The following is a 27,520-nucleotide window of genomic DNA, read 5'->3' on the forward strand; positions in this document are numbered from 1 at the left end:
ATTATTGAATGACCCCAGAATCACTCTCCAGTTGACTTCATATTTTATTGGGTTGAGGGATCTGAGGGACCCAAAGTGGGCTGGGAGAATGGTGGTTTTATGGATGGATGTGGTGTGAGAACTGGAGGGACTTGGAAGTGACTCCAGGAAGAGCCTGGCGCTTGACCTCTTGGCTCCCACACAGGCAGGGACCACCCAGCAAAGCCCCCCTCTTGGTTTCCTGCCCCAAAGACAAGGTGGTGTGGGGGTGCAGACAGGGAAGCAGGAGCCTCACCCCCGGGCACCCTCTCAGAGCTGAGGCCGGGTCCAGCCCCATGGGCACCGAGCAGCTTTTTCCTCCCAGTGACTGGGGTGAGGTGATGTAAGAATTCTAGCTCCCACTAGGCTGCAGGTCATTCCGCCTCTCCATCCCTCTGGCCTCTGTCGGTGTCTCCCCAACCCTCTGGCTTCTGCTGGCGTTTCTCCACCCCTCCAGTCTCTACCAACATCTCTCCATCTCTCCAGCCTCTGGCAGTCTCTCCATCCCTCTGGCCTCTGTCGGCATTGCTCCCTTCCAGCTCTAGCCTCCTGGGTCCCCTCTGGCTGGAGAGGGTGAGAGAGTTGGAGAGCAAACTTCCTGTCTCTTTAATCAATCAAGCAAGCAAGCAAGCAATAGTATTTATTGCATGCTTAAACTGTGCACTGTATGTACTAAGTGCTTAGGAGAGTACCAATACAGACAATGAATAATAATAATAATAATGAAGGCATTTACTAAGCGCTTACTATGTGCAAAGCACTGTTCTAAGCACTGGGGAGGTTACAAGGTGATCAGGTTGTCCCGTGAGGGGCTCACAGTCTTAATCCCCATTTTACAGATGAGGTAACTGAGGCCCAGAGCAGTTAAGTAACTTGCCCAAAGTCACACAGCTGACAATAGGTGGAGCTGGGATTTGAACCCTTGACCTCTGAATCCAAAGCCCGTGCTCTTTCCACTGAGCCATGCCGCTTCTCTGAACTTAGAGCTACAGCGGGGAGGCAGGCATTAAAATAAATGACAGATCTGGGAAGTGGCAGAGTATAAAGGTATTTGCATAGTGCTATAATAAATGATAATAATACTTGTGGTGTTAAGTGCTTACTATGTGAAAGACACTGCACTGAGCACAGGGGTAGATGCAAAGAATCGAATCAGACCCAATCCATGTCCCAGACAGGGCTCACAGCCTATGTAGGAGGAAGAACAGGTATTGAGTAGCCATTTTACAGATATGGAAGTCTCTAGTCTGTAAACTCCTTGTGGAAAGGGGTCTATCTACCTACTCTATTACACTATAGTAAGTGCTCAATAAATACCATGAATTGATTGAGGAAATTGAGTCACAGAGCAGTTCAAGTGAATTACCCAAGGTCACACAGCAGGCAAGTGCAGGAGGCAGGATTAATAATAATAGTAATAATAATAATTATTATTATTATGGTGTTTGTTAAGCACTTACTGTGTGCCAGGCATTGTACTAAGTGCTGGGGTGGATACAAGCAAATTGGGTTGGACACAATCCCTGTCCCATGTGAGGCTTACAGTCTCCATCCCCATTTTACAGATGAGGTAACTGAGGCCCAGAAAAGTGAAGTGACTTGTCGAAGGTCACCCAGCAGACAACTGGCAGAGCCAGGATTAGAACCCAGGTCCTCTGACTCCCAGACCTGTGCTCTTTCCATTAGGCCACGCTGTGGGCCTGGGGGTGGGATATCAAAGTACTTAAGGTTACCTGGGAATTCTCAGGTTCCCATGTTAGAGTGACCTGTCATTGGCCAAGCCCACTACCAATAATGTCATACACGTCTCCATAGGTGAATTTCACCTATGGTGGCTTTTTCTTGGAGTATGAAGAACAAGCTTTATGTGACACCCTGTGATCTCCTGGCTCTTCTTCAGCTTGGTGGCTGACCCAGCAAATCAGAAAAGCCTTTACTGGCTCAGTCCAGGCCAGGACTCTCTCAGACTGTGGCATTAAGATGCGTTGTTATGTTGTACTCTCCCAAGCATCATCATCATCATTAATCGTATTTATTGAGCGCTTACTATGTGCAGAGCACTGTACTAAGCGCTTGGGAAGTACAAATTGGCAACATATAGAGACAGTCCCTACCCAACAGTGGGCTCACAGTCTAGAAGGGGGAGACAGAGAACAAAAACCAAACATACTAACAAAATAAAATAAATAGAATAGATATGTACAAGTAGAATAAATAAATAAATAAATAGAGTAATAAATATGTACAAACATATATACATATATACAGGTGCTGTGGGGAAGGGAAGGAGGTAAGATGGGGGGATGGAGAGGGGGATGAGGGGGAGAGGAAGGAAGGGGCTCAGTCTGGGAAGGCCTCCTGGAGGAGGTGAGCTCTCAGCAGGGCCTTGAAGGGAGGAAGAGAGCTAGCTTGGCGGATGGGCAGAGGGAGGGCATTCCAGGCCCAGGGGATGATGTGGGCTGGGGGTCGATGGCGGGACAGGCGAGAACGAGGTACGGTGAGGAGATTAGCGGTGGAGGAGCGGAGGGTGTGGGCTGGGCTGTAGAAGGAGAGAAGGGAGGTGAGGTAGGAGGGAGCGAGGTGATTAAGAGCCTTGAACCCCAGGGTGAGGAGTTTCTGCCTGATGCGCAGATTGATTGGTAGCCACTGGAGATTTTTGAGCACTTACTTCGGTGCTCTGCACATGGGAAGTGCTCAATAAATATCACTGATGGATTGATTGTCTGAGCACCCATCCTCATGGCCAAGAATGAGCCATCCAACACCAAAACTTTGCTCTCTCCGTCTCTGACTTTGTTTCTATCAACCCATCAGGAAGTGCTCATCTGCTGATCTATTTAAACCACTTGCTTACATTTCAGATGCTCAAGCTTTCTGGGGCAATGGGAAGCAGAATGACCTAGTGGACAGAGGGTGGGCCTGGGTGTCAGAAGGACTTAGGTTCTAATCCTGGCTCCACCACTTGCCTGCTGTGTGACCTTGGACAAGTCCCCGAACTTCTCTGTATCTAATTTACCTCATCTGTAAAATGGAAATTAAGACTGTTAGCCCCATGTGGGACATGGACTATGTCCAATCTCTGATTAACTTGTATCTACCCCAGTGCTTAGTAGGGTGCCTGGCACAAAGTAAGTGCTTAACAAATACCATAAACCACCCGCCCCTGCTGTGGGATTCAACATCCCTAAACTCTTATTGCACATTACTTGCATACAAATGGCAATTAGTGGTATTTATTGAACCCTTACTTCATTCAGAGCACTGTACTAAACCCTTAGGAGAGTACAGTACAGCAGAGTTGGTAGACATGTTTTCTGCACAAGGAGCCTACAGTCTAGAAGGGGAGACAGATGTGAATAAAAATAAACAAATTCTAGGTATGTAAATAAGTGCTGTGGGGCTGAAGGTGGGGTGAATATCAAATGTACAAAATGTACAGATCCTAGTGAATAGGAAAGGAAAGGAAGTTAGGGAAAAGAGGGTTTAATTGGGAAAGGACTCTTAAAGGAGATGTGATTTTAGTAAGGCTTTAAAGGTGGAGAGTATGGTGGTATATGGGAGGATATAAGAAAGTGTTCGGCAGTGAAATAAAAAAGACCAAGGCACAGTGAGCAAACTGGTACTAATGGAGCGAAGTTACAGTAGGAAATTAGTAAGGTCAGGTAAGAGAGTGAGAGCTGATTGATTAATCTAAAGCAGATAGAAAGGAGTTTCTGTTGGAAGCGGAGGTGGATGGGCAACCACTGGGGATTCTTGAGGATTGGACTGAATTCTTGAATGAGTGGACTGGAGATTCCTGAGTAGCGGAGCTATGGACTGAATTTTTTTTTTTTTTTAGAAAAACGATCTGGGCAGCAGAGTGAAGTATGTATTGGAATGGGGAAAGACGGAAGGCAGGGAGGTCAGTGAGGGGATAGGATGTGTTTAGATCAGCATGGTTAAGATGGAATGGAAAGGGCAGATTTTGGTGATGTTGGGAAGGTAGAACTGACAGGATTTCAAGGCAGATTGAGTAAGTGGCTTGTATGAGAGGGATGAGTCAAGGATAACGCCAAGGTTACAGGTTTGTGAGATAGAGAGGAGGTTGTAGTATATATTAGATGGCTAAGGCAGTGAGAGGACAGGATTTGGGTAGGAATATGAGGAGTTCTCTTGTGGACAAGTTTAGTTTAAGGTGTTCCCCTCTCAGGGTCACACCTGGAGAATTTCCAGTGCTCTACCAGTCTCAACTATGGGAGGGAGAGTCAAACAGAATCATCCATTCCATTCCTAGCTTGGGCAGTGGCTAGAGAGTGGGAGGCAATCTGCTACAAGACAAAACTCCCCTGTGCTGGGCAGTGGCAGCATGGGAGAGAGTTGAGGGTGGAGACTCAAGTTTAATGCACGGAAGGAGGCAGTGGTAAACCACTTCTGTATTATTACCAAGAAAACTCTATGGAAACAGTACCAGAACAGTTGCAGATGGTGGTGGGGTGTCCTGGGAGAGATGTGTCCACGGTGCCGCTATTGGTCAGGGATGACTCAACCACATAAGACAAGTTTGAAGTGTTGGTGGGACATCCAAGTAGAGATGTCCTGAAGGCAGGAGGAAATATGAGACTGCAGAGAAGGAGAGAGATCAGGGCTGGAGAGGTTAATTTGGAAATCGTCTGCATAAAGATGGTAGCTGAAGCCAAGGGAGTGAAAGAGTTTTCCAAAGGAGTGGCTGTAGATGGAGAACTGAACCTTGAGGGACACCCACAGTTATGGGGTGGGAGACCGAGGAGGAGTCCACGAAAGAGATCGAGTATGAACAGTCTGTGAGAACTAGGAGAAGACAATGCCAGTGAAACCAGGGTTGGTAAGCATATTTCTTTAGTGTCAAAAGCACCGATGTCACATTGAGATCTGGCCCTCTACCTGAATTTCCTGCTGAATCAGAAGGGGTCCTAGTGGTACTCCCCCTAGGTGCCCCCAGCCCAGGGGGAGAACTGGACAAGGATTAGGAGGTGGATGATGGGGCTTTGCTGATGTGAGCGGGAAGCTCGTTATGGACCGAAACATGTCTGTTAATTCTGTCCTACTGTACTCTTCCAAGTGCTTAGTACAGTGCTCTGCACATAGTAAGCATACAGTAAAAAACACTGATCAATTGATTATTGATAGGTGCCTGAGGCTTTTTTTTTGTTTTCTGCTCCCTTCCTCACCCGACTCTCCACCCCAAATGAGTAACAGCAGCACCAGCAGTGGCCAGGGGACTGTTCAAGGAAGTGGGTTTTTTTTATTTTTTTATTGATAATTGATAAGTGCTTACAGTGTCCCAGGCATGGTTCTAAGCGCTGGGGTAAATACAACTTTATTTGGTTGGACACAGTCCATGTCCCACATGGGGCTCACATTCCTAATTTTACAGATGAGGTAATTGAGGCACAGAGAAGTTAAGTGATGCCAAATACCACCCCAGTTCTCCCTGCCTCCTGTGCCTGCTGTCGTTATAGCAGCAGGGGAAGTGGTGATCACAACCCCAAAGATGTGGTGTTCATGGCAAATGGCATGCGAGTCCCCTGCCTCCCCCGACCCCAGCACCAGGTCCCACAGGGCCCAGAGGCCTGCAGGATGACTCTATTTTGACAGACATGTTTGCTTTCCCGTCTCCCCTGGAGCCAGGCCCTGCTCTGGGCTTGCTCACTTCCTTAGCTGAGAACAACAAATCCTACCCAGGTTGCTTCTTTTGCCAGCCCCCCTCCACCCCCACCTCTACCCTGGGGCCAGAGGGGAAGGGTCAGAAGGTCAGGAAACACACAGTCTCTTCTCACTCCCCTCTTCCAGCCCTTGGAAGTAGGTAGGTGACAGAGACCCTGGGGGTGGGTAGAGACTCCCATCCTGGGGATCACCAGAATGATCCAAGCGGGCCTGGATACCCCTATCCTGAACCCCACCCTCTTTGCCCCACCACACATTCTTGTCAAGCAGAAGAGAGAGCCAAATGTTTGCCTTTAAATTCCTCAGGGCCCCTCACCTCAAATTGATCCCTTTTGCCCCCTTCCTCTCCTACTTTCTCCTGGATCCCCAACCCTCATGGTGAACCCTGCCCAGGGTCCCAGATCTCCCCGGTTGTAAAATAGCTTGGTCAGAGGATAAATGCAGGGGTTTGGGCCTCATAAGACGCAACCTCCAAGGTAACCTATCCTCGCCCCCATCTCCCCAGCTCTGGCTCGGGTAGTAGTAATAATAATAATAATGATAACAATAACAATAATAATAATAATAATAATGATAATAATAATAATATTTGTTAAGCATGTACTATGTGCCAAGCACTGTTCTAAGCGCTGGGGTAGATATAAGGTAATCAGGTTGTCCCATGTGGGGCTCACAGTTTCAATCCCCATTTTACAGATGAGGGAACTGAGGCACAGAGAAGTTAAGTGACTTGCCTAAAGTCACACAGCTGACAAGTGGCAAAGTTGGGATTAGAATCCACGACCTCTGACTCCCAAGCCCGTGCTCTTTCCACTAAGCCACCCTGCTTACTCAGGTGGCAGAGGATGGTTTCCCCCTCACCCGTCCCCCAAGGAGTGTGTGTGTGGGGGTGTCTCATTGGGGAGACCCTCAGGCTCCTCCAGACCACAGGCGCTCCGAAATTTTCTCACGAGTTTCAGCCTCTGAGGCTCTGTGCAGGGTCTGAGAAAGGAGCGTGTGTCCCTTTAAGAGGCTGGCCCAGGAGGGCCGGCGTTTGTCCCTGGCTGTTTCCTCTCTGGTCATTCGAGAGCCCAAAACACATCTCAGAGTAGCGGTCCAGCCTCATCCACTGAGCCGGGCTGAGCCTCGGAGCATCTCGTTTGCCCACCCGCCTGCCCGCCGGCCTGGTGAGAAGGGGGCTGGGTCCCGCTGGACTTCTGGGGGTGGGGGTCCCACTCTGGTCTGGAAACCTGGACAGGAGCCAGTTCGAGGCAAGGGGCAGGGTGGATTAAGACAGACGGAGAGTACTCGGGCACAGGGCCCCGGAGCTTGCCGCAGTTGGGGCACAGCTCAAACGGGCCTGGAAGCTGGAGTGCAACCAGAGGGACAGGGGTCTGGGGTCTGAGGTGAGGGGCTGGGGGCTTTGGATCTGGGCAGAAGGACAGGGATCTGGGATCTGATATGAGGGGCTGGGTAGAGGGCCAGGGGTAGGGGTCTCGGGTCTGGGGTCTGGGGTCCGGGAAAAGCCACAAGGGCCCGGGTTCTGATCCCAGCTCTGCTACTCGTCTGCTGTGTGACCTTAGGCAAGTCACTTCTCAGGCCTCAGTCACCTCATCTGTAAAATGGGGATTGAGAGCATGAGCCCCTCATGGGGCAGGGACTGTGCCCAATCCGGTTTTCCTGCATCCATTCCAGCGCTTAGCACCGTGCCTGGCACATAGTAAGCGCTTAACAAATACCATGATGATGATGATGATGATGATGATTATCATTTTGGCCTAGGGGCTTTGGCCTGGGGCAGGGGGTCGGGGGCCGGGGGCTCGGAAAGGAGGGCCGCTATCCAGGAGGGTGCCCTGCGCAGGATTCAAGGCACAGAGTCGGGTGAGGCTGTCCTGCATCCGGTAGCTCGGGGAGCGTGCCAACCTCCGCCTTGTTTTCTCCCCCCACGCCCCCGGGGCGGTGAAGGGGCGCCTGGAGACCCCCTCCCAGTTTGGGTTAGCCCGGCTCCTGAGCCAAGCTGGGCGAGGGGCTTGAGGAAGCCCCGTTTGGACAGACCCCGCCCCCCGCCAGGTGCCCTCCAGGTGCCAGGGTGGAAGGGCACGGAGCGGGACTGGAACTCCAGCGCTAAAACGACCACCCTAAGGCGGGCGTAGGCGCTAGTTCGGTTGCGCCAGCGGACGAAAGGTGTCCTTTTGCCCCTCTGGCTGGGGTCTGCAGCCTGGGACCCCCGTCTGGAGCCGGACCACCGCCCCGGCTGCTCTCCCGCCCCATTCATTCCATCGTATTTAGTGAGCGCTTACTGCGTGCAGAGCACTGGATTAAGCGCTTGGGAGAGGACAATACAACAAGAAACAGACGCATTCCCTGCCCACATTCATTCATTCGTTCAATCGTATTTATTGAGCGCTTACTGTGTGTAGAGCATTGTACTAAGCGCTTGGAAAGTACAGTTCGGCAACAAAGACAGCCCCTACCCAACAACGGGCTCACACGAGCTCCCCCAGCCACCCGGGCGGAGGGGCTTCAAAAAAACCAGGTCTAAGCAGGGGCCCAGATGGCAAATGCTCTCTTCTTTCCTTCAAAGCCTTCTGAGGGCTCACCTCCTCCAGGAGGCCTTCCCAGACTGAGCCCCCCTTTTTCCTCTCCTCCTTTTCCTCCCCCCATCGCCCCCCCGCCCTACCCTCTTCCCCTTCCCCACAGCACTTGTATATATTTGTACGTATTTAATACTCTATAGATGATGTGTATATAGCTATAATTCTGTTTATTCTGATGGTATTAACGTCTGTCTGCTTATTTTGTTTTGTTGTCTGCCTCCCCCTTCTAGACTGTGAGCCCGTTGTTGGGTAGGGGCCGTCTCTATATGTTGCGATTTGTACTTCCCAAGCGCTTAGTACAGAGCTCTGCACACACTAAGCACTCAATAAATACGATTGAATGAATGAAATGCCTAAGGAACCCCAAGGCCTGGGGCGGACAGAAGGAAGGGGCGAGACACTGCGGGTGCAGAGTGCCCTCTGCTGGTGCCAAGGGGGACCTGCGCAGCCGCTTCTTTGGGGGTCGGGGGTCTCCGGTGGGAGTGGGCGCCCCATGGGAATCCCCATTCGGGCCGGGGACTCCAGCCCGAATCCATCCTGGAAACCCGTAGTAGTCCCGTGGCACCTCTAGCCTGCCCCACCCAGGCCATAATGTGGTATTTGTTAAGCACTTACTATGTGCCAGGCACTGTATGAAGCGCCGGGTGGGAATACAAGCAAATAGGGGTGGACACAGTCCTTGTCCCTCATCGACTCACAGTCTCAACCCGAATTTTACAGATGAGGGCCTAGAAAAGTGAAGTGATTCGTCCAAGGTCACGCAGCAGACAAGAGGTGGGGCTGGGATTAGAACCCATGACCTTCTGACTCCCAGGCCCATGTTCTATCCACTAGACTACACTGCTTCTCTGTGGGCAGGGGACGGGTCTACCAACTCTGTTGTGTTGTACTCTCCCAAGCGCTTAATACAGTGCTCTGAACACAGTAAACCACCAATAAATACCATTGATGAGAATGGCATTTGGTGGGGGACTTTGAGAGGCTGCTTCCAATTGGAGCAGACTCCCAAGCGAGCACCACGCAGCCCAGCCCAGCCAAGCCCAGCAACCCCTGGGGTTTGATCAACCAACCAATCAATCGTATTTATTGAGCGCTTACTGTGTGCAGAGCACTGTACTAAGCGCTTGGGAAGTACAAGTTGGCAACATATAGAGATGGTCCCTACCCAACAGTGGGCTCACAGTCTAGAAGGAGGAGACAGAGAACAAAACAAAACATATTAACAAAATAAAATAAATAGAATAAATATGTACAAGTAAAATAAAGAGTAATAAATACGTGCATATATATATATGTATATATATATATATGTATATATATATATATATATATATATATATATATATATATATACAGGTACTGTGGGGAAGGGAAGGAGGTAAGGCGGGGATATGGAGGGGGGAGGAGGGGGAGAGAAAGGAGGGGGCTCAGTCTGGGAAGGCCTCCTGGAGGAGGTGAGCTCTCAGTAGGGCCTTGAAGGGAGGAAGAGAGCTAGCTTGGCGGATGTGGGGAGGGAGGGCATTCCAGGCCAAGGGGATGACATGGGCCGGGCGTCGGCAGCGGGGCAGGTGAGAACGAGGCACGGTGAGGAGATTAGCAGCAGAGGAGCGGAGGGTGTGGGCTGGGCTGTAGAAGGAGAGAAGGGAGGAGAGGTAGGAGGGGGCGAGGTGATGGACAGCCTTGAAGCCAAGAGTGAGGAGTTTCTGCCTGATGCCTAGGCTGATTGGTAGCCACTGGAGATTTTTGAGGAGGGGAGTAACATGCCCAGAGCGTTTCTGGACAAAGACAATCCGGGCAGCGCCGTGAAGTATGGATTGAAGTGGGGAGAGACAAGAGGATGGGAGATTGGAGAGGAGGCTGATACAGTAGTCCAGACGGGCAGGGTAGTGGTTTGGATGGAAAGGAAAGGGCGGATCTTGGCAATGTTGCGGAACTGAGACCGGCAGGTTTTGGTGACAGCTTGGATGTGAGGGGTGAACCAGAGAGCGGAGTCAAGGATTACACCAAGGTTGCGGGCTTGTGAGATGGGAAGGATGGTAGTGCCGTCAACAGTGATGGGAAAGTCAGGGAGAGGGCAGGGTTTGGGAGGGAAGACCAGGAGTTCAGTCTTGGACATGTTGAGTTTTAGGTGGTGGGCAGACATCCAGATGAAGATGTCCTTGAAGGCAGGAGGAGATGCGAGCCTGGAGGGAGGGGGAAAGAGCAGGGGCAGAGATGTAGATTTGGGTGTCATCAGCGTAGAGATGATAGTTGAAGCCGTGGGAGCGAATGATGTCCCCAAGGGAGTGAGTGTAGATCAAGAACAGAAGGGGACCAAGAACTGAACCTTGAGGAACCCCCACAGTAAGGGTATGGGAGGGGGAGGAGGGGCCTGCAAAAGAGACTGAGAATGAACGACCGGAGAGATAAGAGGAGAACCAGGAGAGGACGGAGTCTGTGAAGCCAAGGTTGGACAGCGTGTTGAGGAGAAGTGGGTGGTCCACAGTGTCAAAGGCAGCTAAGAGGTCGAGGAGGATTAGGATAGAGTATGAGCCGTTGTATTTGGCAAGCAGGAGGTCATTGGTGACCTTTGAGAGGGCAGTTTCCGTGGAATGTGGGGGACGGAAGCCAGACTGGAGGGGGTCGAGGAGAGAGTTGGTGTTGAGGAATTTGAGGCAGCGCGTGTAGATGACTCGTTCAAGGAGTTTGGAAAAGAATGGTAGGAGGGAGATGGGGTGATAACTAGAAGGTGAGGTGGGGTCAAGAGAGGGTTTTTTTAGGATGGGAGAGACATGGGCATGTTTGAAGGCAGAGGGGAAGGAACCAGTGGAGAGTGAGCAGTTGAAGATGGAAGTTAAGGAGGGGAGAAGGGACGGAGCGAGAGATTTCATGAGATGAGAGGGAATGGGGTCAGAAGCACAGGTGGCCAGAGTAGCACTTGAGAGGAGGGAGGAGAGCTCCTCAGAGGATACTGCTGGGAAGGATGGGAGAGTAGCAGAGAGTGTTGAGAGCCGGGGGGTTGGAGAAGGGGGGTGGGGGGGAGTGACTTTGAGGAGATCAGACCTGATGGATTTAATTTTATTAATGAAGTAGGAGGCCAGATCATTGGGGGTGAGGGAAGGAGGAGGGGGAGGAACCTTGGGCCTAAGAAGGGAGTTGAATGTACGGAAGAGCTGACGGGGATGATGGGCATGAGTGTCAATAAGGGAGGAGAAATAGTTTTGTCTGGCAGAGGAGAACGCTGAGTTAAGGCAGGAAAGGATAAACTTGAAGTGAACGAGGTTGGCATGGTGTTTAGACTTTCGCCAGCAGCGTTCGGCAGTTCGAGCATAAGAGCGAAGGAGGCGGAGAGTGGCAGTGATCCAGGGCTGTGGGTTAGTGGTACGAGAGCAGCGAAGGGAAAGGGGAGTGAGTGAGTCTAGCTGAGTAGAAAGGGTAGAGTTGAGAGCAGTAATCAGATCATCAGCTGGTTTAAGGCAACCAGCTGTTCTACCCCCCTGTCCTGCTCAGTGCCAGGTGTTGGCAGGAGTTAGAGGGGATGCTGTAAAGCCCACAGTGTGGTTTCAGACCCCTAGCCTCCCATCACTGTACAAAGCGCTTGGAAGAGTAACTCAGAGTTAGAACTGAGGAGTCAGGACTCAGAACGCTGGACTGCGGCAGCAAGATAGAGTCTGAGGCATCTGGCATAGTGGATAGGGCCCGGGCTTGGGAGTCAGAGGTTATGGGTTCGAATTCCAGCTCTGCCACTTGTCAGCTATGTGACTTTGGGCAACTCAACTTCTCTGTGCCTCAGTTACCTCGTCTGTAAACTGGGGATTAAGACTGTGAGCCCCAGGTGCGACAACCTGATTACCTCATATCCCCACCCATTGCTTAGAATGGTGCTTGAAATATAGTAAATGCTAACAAATACCATTATCATAATTATTGTTATTATTATCCCAATGTATTTACCCCATTGCTTAGAACAGTGCTTGACACATAATAAGCGCTTTGTATGCCATAGTTATTATTATTATTATTCTTAAAGATATCTGGCACCCCGCCCCTCCCTCACCTCCCTAACCTTTTCCCCAACTGCTGCGGCAGAGATCGCCTCACCGAGGGACGTGTAATGATGCTTCTTCTGCTCGTGGCCCTGCTGCTCTTCCTTCGTGGTTGCCCTGGGCTCCCCTTCTACAATGGCTTTTACTACAGGAACGTCATGAATGATCGGGGCTACGGCAATGGCAATGGTCATGGAGAAGGTACGTGTAGCTGGCACAACCCGTCCAGGCAGGACCCTTTTTTATTTCTTAAAATTTTTTTTATCAAGCACTTACTATGTTCCGAGCACTTTATTAAGTATTGGAGTAGATTGGACACAAAGTCCCTAAATACTGGGGTAGATACAGGGTTGGACACAGTCTCTGTCCCCCATGGGGTTCACAGTCTTAATCCCCATTTTACAGATGGGGTAACTGAGGTACAGTTAAGTGACTTGCCCAAGGTCACCCAGACAAGTGGTGGAACTGGGCTTAGAAATCAGATCCTACGATTCCGAGGCCTGGGTTGTTCTCACTTCTAGTTGGGCAAGGGCAGGTCCAGGAGGAAGACCCCAGTCCTACATTGCAGGAGATGGTGGGGTGGGAACAGATCCCCTCCTGCCCTCCCTGTCCTACCACCTGGGGCCCATGCCCTTCCTGCTTCCTTTCAGGTGGATAGTGCTCTTGTAGAGAGTCCCCATTTTCCCGGCCTTGCACCTACCTTACAGTATTCCTGGGATCTCTCCCCAGGTGCTCCTTTATCCTCTTGATAATGGAAATGCCCCACAGCCCCAGATGCCCACGGGAGGCGAGGGTGTTTGGTCGAAACCAATCAAAGGAAACATTCTTTGCCTTCTTTACCCAGTGGTAGGAGGAGAAATCTGTTACCCTGGGGAATTGTGTAGCAGGAATTCAGAGAGGTTTGGATGGATCCGAGGGTGATAGTCCATGCTGGACCCCTGGAGAAAGAATCAGGGAAACAGAGGGGGCACAGCCACCTTGGATGGTCTATCCATAACCATGAGGGTGACTATTCCATGGTGCCTGCAGGTGCCCTAATGGCTCTGTCAGAGTCATCGATGCAAGGATACAGAGAAGCTGACCCCGATGGCTTTTCCTTCTGCCCAGGGACTCCCAGCTTCCCATGCCTCAGACCCCATCCTGAGGCTGTTCCCCACCTCTACTCCCCATCTCTCATTGGCTAGAGCCTGGGCCTGGGTGTCAGAGAACCTGGGGTCTAATCCCCGCTCTGCCACTTGCCTCATCTGTTAAATGGGGATGAAATACTTGATCTCCCTCCTATTTTGACTGCAAACTTCATGTGGGATAGGGATCGTATCCGACCTGATTATCTTGTGTCTATCAGAGAAGCGGCATGGCTCAGTGGCAAGTGCATGGGCTCAGGAGTCAGGGGTCATGGATTCTAATCCTGCCTCCGCCACTTGTCAGCTGTATGACTTTGGGCAGGTCACTTAACTTCTCTGTGCCTCAGTCACCTCATCTGTAAACTGTGGGTTAAGACTGTGAGCCCCACGTGGGACAACCTGATTACCTTGTATTCCCTCCCAGTGCTTAGAACAGTGCTTGGCACATAGTAAGCGCTTAACAAATACCATTATTATTATTATTATTTTTATTATACCAATGTGTAGTGTAGTTCCTGGCACATAATAAGCACTTAAGAAATACCACAATCATTATTATTATTATAGTATTGATAACAATTAGGCCTTACTCTGCTGTAACCCCGGTCCTTGTATCCGGTCCTTCCCTCCAGGTCTCTTCAATGGAGTGAAATTGGTGGTGGAGACCCCCGAGGAAGCTCTGTTTAGCCACCGGGGGGCCAACGTGACACTGCCTTGCCATTACCATTACGAGCCAGGCCTGGGTTCGCCACGGCCCGTCCGGGTGAAGTGGTGGAAGCTGGGGGAGGAAGGGGAGCCAGAGCGGGACGTGCTGGTGGCCATCGGGCTGCGGCACCGGAGCTTCGGGGAATTCCGGGGCCGCGTGCACCTGCAGCAGGAGAATGGGCGGGATGTGTCCCTGGTGATCCGCGGCCTGCGGCTGCGGGACTACGGGCGCTACCGCTGCGAGGTCATTGATGGCCTGGAGGACGAGAGTGGTGTGGTGGAGCTGGAGCTGCGAGGTGAGTCGGCTGCGGGGCGGGGAGGGGGCGGGGGAAGTGAAGGCCAGGCCCGAGGGATAGAGGGCAGGGCTGGGTCTCCCAGGCTGGAGAGGGCAGGGGCAGGGGACCACCAAAGGCGTAAGGGAAGGGAGGCAGAGAGGCCAGGGGAACAGGAAGCCATGAAGAGCAGGAAGACAGGAGGGCAGGGAGGCAGTGAGGGCAAGGTGGCAAACAGGGCATGGAGTCAGGGAGGGTAAGGGAGCAGGGAGGCAGAGAGCAGCAGGACTCTTTCCACTGTGCCATTGCCTGCTAGGAGATGGCAAACTTGGCTCAGTGTGGGGGACCAGCCTCTACTCCGTCCTAATCCCCCTCCATCTCTCCTGCCTTTGACACTCTTCTCCTGGAAACACGATCTAACCTTAATTTTATTGACTCCCTCTCTATGGGTTCCCTCACCTCTCTCTCTGTTCCTTTTCAATCTCTTCCATTGGCTCATCCTTTGCTTCCCTTCCCATAACTGTAGGTGTCCCTCATGGCTCAGTTCTGGGTCCCCTTCTCTTCTAACTTTCCACTCAGTCACCTGGTCCCATGGCTTCGACTCTTATCTCTATGCGAATAGGTCCCAAATCTACCTCACTAGCCCTGATCTCTCTCCTTCCCTCCCAACTCATATTTTTTCCGGCCTCCAGGACACCTCTATTTGGATGTCCCAGTGACACCTCAAACTTAATATATCCAAAACTGAACTAATTTCTCCCATAAAATCCTCTGCTCTAATTCAGTTTTCCATCACAGTTGACAACACCATCATTCTCCCTGCCTCTCAAGCCCAAAATCTTGACATTATATTAATAATAACAATAATATTAACAGTAATGATAATCGTGGAATTAGCTAAGAACTTACTATGTGCCAAGCACTGTATTAAGCACTAGGATAAGTAGAAGATAATCAAGTCAGGCACAGTCCCCGTCTAAGGGGGAAGGAAAAACAGGCATTTGAGTACCCATTTTACAGATGAGGAAACTGATGCAATGACTTGTCCAAGGTCCCACAGCAGCAAGTGGTAGTGTTGGGACTAGAACCCAAGTCCTCTGACTCCCATGCCCATGCTCATTCCACTGGGCCACGCTGCTTCTCATTATTCGCCACTCCTCTCACTCTTTCAAACCCTATATTCGGTTTGTCTCCAAATTCTGACTTCTTCCTCTGCAACATTTCTACGATCCAGTCCCTTGTTTCCAACCAAATGGGCACCATGCTGGCCCAGGCATTTGTCCTATCTGATGGGGCAGCTCAGTGTTGCCTCCTCTCTCCCCCTACCCCCACCCCCCACCCCCATCCAGGAGTAGTGTTCCCCTACCAGCCACGCCTCGGCCGCTACCAGTTCAACTTCTACGAAGCCCAGCGGGCCTGCGAGGGCCAGGACGCAGCAGTGGCCTCGTTCGAGCAGCTCTTCAGGGCCTGGGAGGAGGGGTTGAACTGGTGCAATGCAGGCTGGTTGCTGGACGGGACGGTGCAGTACCCCATCACCCAGCCGCGGCAGCCCTGCGGAGGGCACGGCACAGCCCCTGGCGTCCGCAGCTATGGGCAGCGCCACCGGAGCCACCACCGCTATGACGTCTTCTGCTTCTCGGCCGCGCAGAGAGGTGAGCGGGCTTGGGCCGGGCCAGAGGCTGGGGGCAGGGAAGGGGTTGTGATTTCACCGGGGTCTTCACTGGGAGCTCCCCAACCTCAGCTTTCCCCCCAGCCCAAGGCACGGTGGCAGGCAGGAATCTTTGGGCTGCCGCTTCCCGCAGAACCCATGTCAGTCAGTCAGTCATTCAATCATATTTATTGAGTGCAGAGCACTGTACTAAGTGCTTGGGAGAGTACAGTACAACAATAAACAGACACATTCCCTGTCCATCACGAGTTTACAGTCTAGTGGGGTGAGTTCCATGGGTAACTCAGGAGGGGTCAGAGCCAGGAGTGCCAGTCCTCCAGGGCTTCCCAGGAAGGGCCCCTGTTATCTCGCCTGCTGGGGGCAGTGGGGAGTCCTTGGCTGACAGAGCAGTAACCACTAGTGCCTGAACCAGGGACCCGTTTTTCTCTCCTCCCCTCCCTCTTCCTCTCTGTCCTCTCTTCCCCTCTCCCTCCTTCTTCTCTTCCTCTACCTCCTTGACCCCTTCCCTTTTCCTCCTCCTTCCCTTTCTTCTTTTATCTCCTCAACCTCTTCTCCTCTTCCTCCTCCTTCTCCCCTCCTTGCACTCCTTCTCTTCCTCCACTTCCTCAACCCCTTCCCTTTTCCTCTTCCTCCCCTTCTTCTTTTTGCATCTCCTCAACATCTTCCTCCTTCTCCTCCTCCTCCTCTTCATCTTCCTCCTCTCCCTTCTTCTTTCATCCTCTCGACCATAAGCTCATTATGGACAGGGAATGTGTCTGCTAATTCTGTTGTACTGTACTCTCCCATGTGCTTGGTACAGTGCTCTGCACATAGTAAGTGCTCAATAAATATGATTGATTGATTGATCCCCTCAACCTCTTTTTCTCTTCCTCCTTCTCCTCCTCCCCTACTGGCCTCTTTCTTCTCTTTAACCCCTTCCCCCTTTTCCTCCTCCTTTTCTTCTTCCTGCTGCTTTCTCTTCCTCTTCCACTGTTCAGTCCTGTCTGGGGAGAGGGAGAGGGGGTCCTGAACCTCCCCGTCCCTGTCCCACACATGGCCCAGTGGGTTGTGCCAAGGGACATAGGCCTCCCTGTGGCATCCCCTGCAGGCAGAGTGTACTACCTGGAGCACCCAGAGAAGCTGACACTGGCGGAGGCGGAGGAGGCCTGCCTGGAGGACGGAGCCCGCATCGCTAAGGTGGGCCAGCTGTTTGCCGCCTGGAAGTTCCAGGGCTTGGACCGCTGCGACGCAGGCTGGCTGGCTGATGGCAGTGCCCGCTACCCTGTGACACACCCACGCCCCAACTGCGGCTCCACGGACCCTGGTGTCCGCAGCTTTGGCTTTCCCGACCCGGAGAGCCACCGGTTCGGAGTCTACTGCTACCAAACCAGCTAGGGTCCCTGAGGGGCCTCCCCTACCCCAACCCCAGGTGGCAGGCATCCCTCTCCACCTCCCCCACCCCTCAGGACTGGTATATTTATTAACAGTTCCTTACTTCCCTGGGAAGGTGACGGGTTTTTTAAAAAACTTTTTTAAACTTTTATTAAAATAGTATTACGTTTTACAGTTTTTGAAACCCAAAGAGAAACCCTTAGGCTCCACCCTGAGCCTGTCTCTTCCTCAGGTCCCTTCTTACCCAGGAGGGTCTGGGGCTTGGGAAGATGGGGTCTCCTTTATGCTCCCATACTGAAGCCTAGAAGAGCCATAATCGAGGAGAATCCAAGGACTGGCAGTTTCTATGGTAACAGAGCCCCCCCCCCCCCCCTCCTGTCTGATCCCTTTCTCACCTCGTCCCCAGGGACCCCACCCTGCCCCCTCGATCCAGAACTAGGCTGGCTCGGCTTGGGACCCAGTTGGAGGCACCAGAGAGGTGAAGCTTTGGCAGATCTGGGCATCTCACCATACCCAGCCCCCACCTCGGGGACCAGCTAAGAGTCCCCTGTTCTCAGCCTCATAAGTTCTTTTGTATTTCATCTCTCTGACTCCCCTTTCTCTTCCCCTCTGCCCTTTCTTCAGGGATTTTTTTATGGTAATTGTTAAGTGCTTACTAAGTGCCAGGCACTAAACTAAGCACTGATGTAGATACAAGCTAAACAAGTAGGATACCGTCAAAGCCTACCTGGAGCCCTCAGAATTACTCCTCATTTTACAGTTGAGGTAACTGAGGCACAGGGAAGTGAAAAGCCTCACCCAACGTCACAGTGCAGACAAGTGGCAGAGATGAAATCAGAACTCAGGTCCTTCTGACTTGTCCACTGGCCAGGAACTGCCAGCTGGACCTGTTTTCAAAGGTCAATAAATTTGCTGGAAGCTTTTCTACAGAACTCAAGCCTGTTGGTCCTTTTTTTCTTCAGTCCTAAGCTTTTTTGTCCTGCCAGCTTGGGACAGGGGTGCAGAGGGGACAGGAAAGATATAGGCCAAGAGATAGTAGACTGGAACAATGAAGGATGTGGACAGGACAAAATTGTTGTTGTTCTACAGAGGCCACAGTCTCAAAGTTGGGCGGGGGGCACCCATTGAGGCTTTGGGGGGAAGGGGGTTCCCACTGAAGAAGGGGGGTGAGCTCATTCTCCCAGGAAGCTGAGTTGCTGAAAACATGAACAAGTTCCAGGGGGTTTGGATGAATACCTGGGACAAGTGGTCCATGCTGGGTCACTGGATAGCAGGGATGGAGAGGGCAAAGTAGGTGAGGGAGGCTAAATGTCCCATCCCTAACTACTAGGGCACACAGTTCCCCTAAGCATTTTGGTGCCGTTGTCAGAGGCAGAACCCTGGGTCAGATGGACCGTGGGGCTGACCGGGATGGCAATTCCATGGGCTTATGCTCTAACGCTGCCTTGAGCTAAGCCCCAGCTGTCTCTGAGATGAGGATGGCACTTTCCTGGCCAGGGCTCTTCCATGAAAAGCAGTTGTTCCATTGTAAAGTGGGAAATAAATTATGTTCCCACATACCTTCTGGAGCCCCTGCAGCACAAAGTGAAGACATCATTTGGAACATTTTACTGACCATTTTTTACGGCATTCATTAAGTGCTTACTATATGTCAGGCACTATACTAAGCATTTTGGTAGATATGAGCTAATCAGGTTGGACACAGTCCCTATCTCACATAGGGCTTTCAATCTTAATCCCCATATTACAGATGAGGTAACTGAGGCCCAGAGAAGTGAAGTGACTTGCCTAAAGTTACACAGCAGACAAGTGGCAGAGCTGAGATTAGAACCAGGTCCTTCTAACTCCCAGGTCTGGGCTATTTCCACTAGGTCACGCTGCTTGGACAAATCTCTTGAGTCAGCCCAAATCTATGCCAGGAATACAATAGTAAAAGCAATTGATTAATGAAATCTATTAACTATCTTAACCTTATGAATAGCTGACCTTAAATGTGCTTCAGAGGTTTTGAACAGAAATTCCTCTCAGCATTGCCAACCCGCCCCAATGCTGTGCTGCCTGCCATCCTCTTGAACGGGGTGCCCTGAAGTACTCCAAAGTACCGGCTATTATCGCTTACTGCCTGAAGCCTGCTCCTGCGGGACTGCTCTGTTAGATGTGCTCTTGATTGGGGAAAATGAGACAGAAATGGCATGTGGGTGGAGAAAGAAAGAAAACTCCTTTCTGTTTTGAGCAGGTTGGGGTCTGAATAATTGTGGTATTTGTTAGCACTTATTGTGTGCCAGACACTGTACTAAGCACTGGGGGTGGATACGAGCAAACCAGGTTGGACACAATCCCTTTCCCACATGGGCCTCCCAGTCTCAATTCCCATTTTGCAGATGAAGGAACTGAGGCACAGAGAAGTGAAGGGACTTGCCCAAGTTCAACCCTTCTCTTTGCTGGGAGTGTGGGGATCTAGAAGCACTCAGGGCAACAAGACAGAGTTAGTCCCAAAGGATCTGCAGCACTGCCCGTTGAAGATGGATGGTTGGATGGATGAATATAAATGGATGAATAGGTGGATGGATGAGGATGGGTGGATGGATCCTGGCTCTGGCACCTATCTACTGTGTGGCCTTGGGCAAGTCACTTCACTTCTCTGTGCCTCAGTTCCCTCATCTGTAAAATGGGGATTGAGACTGTGAGCCCGAAGTGGGACAGGGGCTGTGTCCACCCCAATTTACTTGTATCCACCCTAGTGCTGAGAACAGTGCCTGGCACATAGTAAGTGCTTAACAACTACCATTATCATTATTATCAATATGAATGGATGAATGGAACTATAGGAATGGATAAATGGATGGATGAATGACTAGGGATGGCCAGATGGTTGTATGAATGAGTAAATGAATGAATGAATGAACACACGAATGAACCAACGAATGAACCTCCTTGTCCTACTGTTCCTAAGGCCCCAGAACCAGGATGTGAGGTTAAGTCTAGGACTAGGGAAGGCGTGGAATGAGGGAGAAGCTGGGAGGGGCCCACCAGAGGCCTCAACTCCAACCTGGATTCTCTCCCTACCCAGGCTTAGAGAGAACTTCCTGCTCTTCCTCTTGTTCATTCATTCATTCAAACGTAGCTATTGAATGCTTACGGTGTGCAGAGCACTGTACTAAGCATTTGGAAAGTACAATGCAGCAATAGAGACAATCCCAGCCCACAGTGGGCTTACAGCCTAGAGGGGGGAGTCAGACAACAAAACAAGTAAACAGGCATCAATATAAATAATAGAATTATATATACATATATACATCAGCCCCCTGAAACACAGAGACACACCCACATTACAAATACACCTCTAGGCACCCGAGGGCCCAATCTCCACTAGATTGTAAGCTCCTGGATGGCAGGGATCACATCTATCAACACTGTTATATTGTATTCTTCCAAGCTCTTAGTACTGTGCTCTGCACACAGTAGACTCTCAATAAGTACCATTTATTGGTTGATTGCTAGATTGCTTCAACTAGGCTTCTTCTTAGACCCGGGGGAGGATTGTGGGGCGACTGTAAGTTCACTGTGGGCAGGGAAAATGTCTACCAGCTGTGTTGTATTGTCTTCTCCCAAGATTTACTACAGTGCTCTGCTCACATTTGTTTGCTGAGCATTCAATGAATACCATTGAACCTCCCCAGCGCTTAGAACAGTGCTTTGCACATAGTAAGTGCTTAATAAATGCCATCATTATTATAGGAAGCAGCGTGGCTCAGTGGAAAGAGCACGGGCTTTGGAGTCAGAGGTCAGGGGTTCAAATCCCAGCTCCACCAGTTGTCAGCTGTGTGACTTTGGGCAAGTCACTTAACTTCTCTGTGCCTTAGTTACCTCATTTGTAAAATGGGGATGAAGACTGTGAGCCCCCGTGGGACAACCTGATCACCTTGTAACCTCCCCAGTGCTTAGAACAGTAAGCACATAGTAAGCGCTTAATAAATGCCATTATTACGAGAAGCAGCATGGCTCAGTGGAAAGAGCCCGGGTTTTGGAGTCTGAGGTCATGGGTTCAAATCCCAGCTCTGCCACATGTCTGCTGTGTGACCTTAGGCAAGTCACTTAACTTCTCTGAGCCTCAGTTCCCTCATCTGTAAAATGGGGATTAAAACTGTGAGCCCCACGTGGGACAACTTGATCACCTTGTACCCACCCCCAGTGCTTAGAACAGTGCTTTGCACATAGTAAGTGCTTAACAAATGCCATTATTATTATTATTATTATTATCATTATTGATTGAAGAAGTGGCAAGACACTCTCTGGAAGCCTCTGGAGATTCTTGCTTTTCAGCCCCTTTTCCCACCTCTCTCGTCAGCTACCCTGACCCCTGTCGGGGAGGGGAAGGGGGTTCTTTCCCTTAAAGAAAAACAGAAACACTATTACTCTTCCAATTATTTTATTAATATTATTATTATTATCATCATCATCATCAGTTTTCAAAAATATAAATAGGTGCACGGAACTCTGGTGTCCTGCACGGTCCCGGGCGTGGTGCCCCGTCCCTGGGGCAAGGGCCCCCCGCCTTGCTGTGCCAGCGGCCAAGATGGCAAGACGGCAGCGAGAGGAAACCAGAGACATGGCCAGAGGGGGAAACCAGAGGAAAAAGCCCTGAGGACCATCCTTTGTGTTTCCCTTCCAACTCTCTCCTTCCCTCTCGCTCCCCATGCACCTCCTACCCCCATCCCCGGCCCCTCCCCCTGCACCCCATTTCCCTCACTCACAGACCCCCTCCCCCATCCCCTCCTTCACTTCCAGTACATTCATCTCCAGTTCACAACCAGATCACAACCAGTTCTCCAGTGCCACCTCCTCCCCTGTCTCTCCTCCCACTCATACCGGAGATTAAATAACAAATAATTACATTGCTCTTGGGTAAAATCAGGAAACAAAAAATAATCTTCTTTATTTAACTTAACCCCACCCCTTTGCCTCTCCTCCCTGGCCCCCTGCCCGACCTCCCCCAAAAGGCACAACAAGAAATTGAATGAAAGTCCCCAGTCTCAGACGGTAGGTCATACCAAGTGGCTGGAAGCTAATTGGCTTTTCTTTAGTGTTTTGGAAAAATAAAATCTTATTTATGTAGGGTATTTTTTTTGGTAGATACACAAGGTCGGGGGGTTATTTTTTCCTCTTTAATATAATTCCTTATATGACAAAAAGCAAGAAGAAGAAGAAGAAGAAGAAGACATTGGCTCTGTGAAATACGTCGTCGGTTCCCAAAAAGGTCTCTGGGCTCATTCTGTCCTGTGGAGGGCATCTGGGAGTTCTCGCCTAATGGGCAGAGCTGTGGCGGGGCTGTGGGCTCCGCTTTTGTAGTCTGCGCTTGTAGGTCGCAGCTGTGAGGGGTATAAGGAGAGAAAATGGCACCTGGTGAGCCCCTGAGGAGGGAAAAGGAGCCAGAGACTGGGCTCCTTCAATTCCCCACCTCAATGTCCAGCTTCCTTGTGGAGAAAACACCCTCTTGGAAGCTTTTTCCCCTTGGTCTCCTGCCACTTTTTTATGATATGTGTTAAGAGCTTACTTTGTGCTACGCAGTGGGGTAGGTGAAACTAATTAAGTTGGACACAGTCCATGTCCCACATGGTGCTTAATCCCCATTTTACAGATGGGGGAATTGAGGCTCAGAGAAACTGTGACTTGCCAAAGGTCACACAGCAGACAAGTGAAAGAGCCAGGGATTAGAACCCAGGCCTTTCTGAGTCTCAGGCCTGTTCTCTATCCACCAGGCTATGCTGCTTCCTACTTCCCACACTCACTTCTCAAACTCACTTCCCAAACTTAATCCCAATCCAGCTCTGTTTGGACACAGATCTCTCCCTGAGGCCGAGTCCTGTGGGGAAAGAGGAGGCAGACCTGGTCTCTGACCTTAATTCTGGAGGCAGGCTGGGGAGGTGGTGAAGGGGGCTCATGTCACCTCAGAACCCCTGCCTCATCCTAATAGTAATAATAACTGTAGCACAGGTTAAGTGCTTACTATGTGCTGGGCTCTGTGTTAAGCACTGAGGTAGATAGTTAATAAGCAGATTAGGCAGTCTTTTTCCCACATGGGACTCCCAGCCGAAGAATGTAGGAGAAAGGATATTTTATCCACATTTTGGAGATGAGGAAAATTAGTCATAGAGAAGTTAAGTGACACAGATGGCAGGTGGCAGAGCCGGAGATAGATCCAGGACTCTTAATGCCCAGTCCTGTGCTCTTTCCATTAGGCCATGTTGTTTCTCAGGCTAATATATCCCCTCTGTTTTTATCAGCCTTCAAAATGGAGGCCAAAAGAACCCACAAATGGTGGTTGGGGAAGAGAGGAGGAGGACTCCCTCCCTTTCCCCTAGTCTGGGGATGATATTTCTGGGGGGAACAAAAGTCTGAGGCAAACTCTTGGGAGCTGATTGATGGAGTGGGGATGGGCCAAGTTGTTGCCTAGGAAACCAGTCCCCTGCTTCTTTATCTGACCATTTTTCCCACAATGCACTGTTTCCAGCCTGGAGTGGGGGCTTCCCGCCACTATTTGCAAATGCTTAGTGATTATCCTACTCCTCTTCCTCATTTCCGGGTTGCTCCTATTCCTTTGTTTTGCTAAATAAAATCCTTTAAGAGGCTTAAAAAATTATGTTAAAAAATTATGTTCCAGTTTCCCTCCCTCAGGGAGTCCCATGAAAAGCTCTCCCATCCAGTAGGATCTGGGGGTTTCCAGATCCTCAGAGGGAGAGGGGAAGGGAGAGAGATAAGATAAGCCCTTTTTTCAGAGCTCAGCTCTCCTCCAAGTGGAGCACCAGGAGTTGGGGAAGAGGAGAAATGAAGAAGGAGAGGAGAGCTGACTTACCGTCAAGGCAGGCTATCCGGGGCTCTTCCCACTGCCCGCTGGGCTGGCACCGGATTGTGGGCACATGGCGCTGGAGGAAGCCCTCATCGCACTGGTATCGCACGAGCGAATTGATCTCATACCGCTCTTTCTTTGGCCCCAGAGTCCGGGCATTCAGGACCGAAGGGGGATCCCTGCAGGCCACTGTGGGAGAAGGAGGCAAAAACTGTGAAGGAGGAGGAACCAGCAGCCCATGACTGTCATGGAGAACCTCTGGGGAACCAAAATGCACCTGCTGGGTTGGGGTGAAGGAGGAACAGAAGCTGTATTCATCAATCAATCAATCATATTTATTGGGTGCTTAGTGTGGGCAGAGCACTGTACTAAGCACCTGGGAGAGTACAATATAACAATTGTAAGGCTCGGAATTTAGAGAGAGGTCATTCTGGATAATCGAAATATAATGATGGCATTTGTTCGGTGCTTACTAGGAGCCAAACAGTGCCCTAACCACTGGTATAGATGCAATGTAATCAGATAGAATACAGTCCCTGTCCCACCTGGGGCTCACAGTATAAGGGGGAGGGAGAATGGGTATTTCAGCCCCATTTTGCAGATGAAGAAACTGAGGCCCAGATAAATGAAGTGACTTGCCCAAAGTTGCACAGCAGGCAAGTGGCAGAGACAGTATTAGGACCCAGGTCTCCTGATTTTCAGGGCCGAGCTCTTTCCAATAGGCCATGCTGCTTCTCTATGTGAGGATGAGGCGGTTAGGACTGCAGGGCACCAGCCAATTGACACCATGGTATCAGCCCTCAGGAGCAGCCCCTGTGCACCCAGAGCCAGAAGAAATGGGCTCTATTACCCCACAACAGGCTGGATTGGGGCCAGCAGTGCAATAATAATAATAATAATTATAATAATGGTATTTGTAAAGTGATTACTATGTGCCAGGCACTGTATTAAGTGCTGGGGTAGATACAAGGTAATTGGGTTGGACACAGTCCTTGTCCCATACAGGGCTCACAGGAAAGATCCGCCCTTTCCTCTCCATCCAAACCGCTACCCTGCTGGTTCAATCTCTCATCCTATCCCAACTGGATTCCTGCATCAGCCTCCTCTCTGATCTCCCATCCTCCTGTCTCTCCCCACCTCAGTCTATTCTTCACATTGCTGCCCATATTATCTTTGTACAGAAATGCTCTGGACATGTTACTCCCCTCCTCAAAAATCTCCAGTGGCTGCCCGTCAACCTATGAATCAAGCAAAAACTCCTCACTCTCGGCTTCAAGGCTCTCCATCACCTCGCCCCCTCCTACCCCACTTCCCTTCTTTCCTTTTACAGCCCAGCCCACACTCTCCACTCCTCTGCCACTAACCTCCTCACTGTACCTCATTCTCGCCTGTCACATCATCGACCCCCGGCCCACGTCCTTCCCCTGGCCTGGAATGCCCTCCCTCCACACATCAGCCAAGCTAGCTCTCTTCCTCCCTTCAAAGCCCTACTGAGAGCTCACCTCCTCCAGGAGGCCTTCCTAGACTGAGCCCCCTTTTTCCTCTCCTCCTCCCCAACCCCCCAGCCCTACCTCCTTCCCTTCTCCACAGCACTTGTATATATTTGTACAGATTTGTTACTCTATTTATCTTCCCTGTACATAGTTACTATTCTGTTTATTTTGTCAATGATGTGCATATAGCATGGGCATTGGCACTAGAGAAGTGGCGTGGCTCAATGGAATGAGCCCGGGCTTTGGAGTCAGAGGTCATGGGTTCAAATCCCGGCTCCACTAATTGTCAGCTGTGTGACCTTGGGCAAGTCACTTGACTTCTCTGTGCCTCATTTACCTCATCTGGAAAATGAGGATTGACTGTGAGCCCCACGGGGGACAACCTGATCACCTTGTAACCTCTCCAGCGCTTAGAACAGTGCCTTGCACATAGTAAGCGCTTAATAAATGCCATTATTATTATTATATAGCTTTAATTCTATTTGTTCTGACTTTTTTGACACCTGTCTACATGTTTTGCTTTGTTGTCTGTCTCCCCCTTCTAGACTGTGAGCCCGTTGTTGGGTAGGAACCATCTCTATATGTTGCTGACTTGTACTTCCCAAGCGCTTAGTACAGTGCTTTGCACACAGTAAGTGCTCAATAAATATGACTGAATAAATGAATGATTTTTCCAGATGAGGGAACTGAGGCTCAGAGATGTTAAGTGACTTGCCCAAGGTCACACAGCAGATAAGTGGCGGAGCTGGGTGAGGACCAGGTCCTGCCAGGGAAGACCAGGCACCTGGCTTAAAAAGGAAAGAAAGGAACCAGAGGGGACTGGCAGGGTGGGGACTTGCAGGCTCTGGAGTTGGGCAGAAGGGCAGGTGTTTGTTTAGGAGGCATGAGCTCTAATTGGCCCTTGGAGGGAGCCTCACTTCCCAGAGTGGCAGGGCTCAGGGAAGAGGCTGCTGTTGCCTGCTCCGTCCCCAGAGGCTGGGCAGTAGTGAGGGGACCCCCGGGTGGGTGGGATTTTTTTTTACCTCGGAACCAGTAGAGGGGAGATAGACCATCCCAACTATGGAGAAGAATCCCAATTGTATTCCCTCTCCTGACACTTCTGTCCAAGTGGGATGCCTGTGGACTCTGCCAACTACTTATACTACTAACTACTACTACTAATTTATATTTGTGTTAGTTCACTCTGTCAATCAATCAATTTATCTATTGAGAACTTACCATGTGCAGAGCACTGTACTAAGCACTTAGGATATAACAGATATGCCAATATTAGAGAGTTGGTAGACACATTCCCTATCTACGGTGAGCATAAGTTCTATTTCTAAAAATGATGACTACTACTTCTAGCAACTACTACTACTATTTATTACCACTAAACAACATACAGAGACACCCCTAAACAACATACAGAGACATCTCTGCACACACAGTCACACACCCAAGCACATCCACACATGCACACACAATGCAGAAGTACATTATACAGACCCTTGGACGAGTCCACAGTCACGCCCCAATGCTGGGGCTGCTGAGGGAAGACCTGGCTCACCTGTGCCCTTTTTACACGTGAAAGGCAGGTGGTAGTTGCAGGGGACATCATTCCACTCTCCCTTCTCGTGCCAGATCATAACCACGCAGTCCTCCCCCGTGGCAAAGAAGTTGTCGGGCTGGTTGGGTCTCCAGTTCTCAAATTGCTGAGGTCAGCAGTAGAGGCATCAGGGAGAAGGAGAGGAGGGGG

The 27,520-nt window shown here is 50.6% G+C and overlaps 2 protein-coding genes and 1 non-coding gene across 8 annotated transcripts in view; 2 read left to right on the forward strand and 1 right to left on the reverse strand.

Annotated features, from left to right (window-relative positions):
• Positions 1 to 4,197: 4,197 nt before the first annotated feature.
• On the forward strand, positions 4,198 to 4,333 carry LOC119929344. Its single transcript, XR_005451472.1, has one exon. It is a non-coding gene; the product is annotated as a small nucleolar RNA SNORA7 (small nucleolar RNA).
• A 2,448-nt stretch (positions 4,334 to 6,781) lies between these two features.
• Positions 6,782 to 18,374, forward strand: HAPLN3 (hyaluronan and proteoglycan link protein 3). Its single transcript, XM_038746935.1, has 5 exons — positions 6,782 to 6,866; positions 12,345 to 12,502; positions 14,058 to 14,426; positions 15,752 to 16,054; positions 17,159 to 18,374. Exons 2-5 carry the CDS (start codon positions 12,370 to 12,372, stop codon positions 17,443 to 17,445), a joined length of 1,092 nt encoding a protein of 363 aa, XP_038602863.1. The 5' UTR covers positions 6,782 to 6,866; positions 12,345 to 12,369; the 3' UTR covers positions 17,446 to 18,374.
• Positions 18,375 to 21,854: 3,480 nt separating this feature from the next.
• The window catches only part of ACAN (aggrecan), a 103,017-nt gene continuing 97,351 nt past the window's right edge, over positions 21,855 to 27,520 (reverse strand). For all 6 annotated transcript variants that reach the window (XM_038746377.1, XM_038746380.1, XM_038746375.1 and 3 more), the window contains 3 exons: positions 27,332 to 27,476; positions 24,296 to 24,478; positions 21,855 to 22,811 (listed from right to left, as the gene is read on the reverse strand). In XM_038746377.1, the coding sequence (XP_038602305.1) occupies positions 22,747 to 22,811; positions 24,296 to 24,478; positions 27,332 to 27,476 (393 nt within the window). In that variant the 3' untranslated portion in view covers positions 21,855 to 22,746. The remainder of the gene's footprint in view (positions 22,812 to 24,295; positions 24,479 to 27,331; positions 27,477 to 27,520) is intronic.

This window comes from Tachyglossus aculeatus, chromosome 5 (genome assembly GCF_015852505.1).
Source record: "Tachyglossus aculeatus isolate mTacAcu1 chromosome 5, mTacAcu1.pri, whole genome shotgun sequence".
In the NCBI taxonomy this organism is placed as follows: domain Eukaryota; kingdom Metazoa; phylum Chordata; class Mammalia; order Monotremata; family Tachyglossidae; genus Tachyglossus; species Tachyglossus aculeatus.

What these genes read in the sequence shown, in the direction of transcription:
- HAPLN3 (XM_038746935.1), top strand. Translation starts at nt 12,370, where the DNA reads ATGATGCTTCTTCTGCTCGTGGCCCTGCTGCTCTTCCTTCGTGGTTGC. An exon ending in TGGCAATGGTCATGGAGAAG is followed by an intron (nt 12,503 to 14,057) that starts GTACGTGTAGCT and finishes CCTTCCCTCCAG; the next exon opens with GTCTCTTCAATGGAGTGAAA. An exon ending in GGTGGAGCTGGAGCTGCGAG is followed by an intron (nt 14,427 to 15,751) that starts GTGAGTCGGCTG and finishes ACCCCCATCCAG; the next exon opens with GAGTAGTGTTCCCCTACCAG.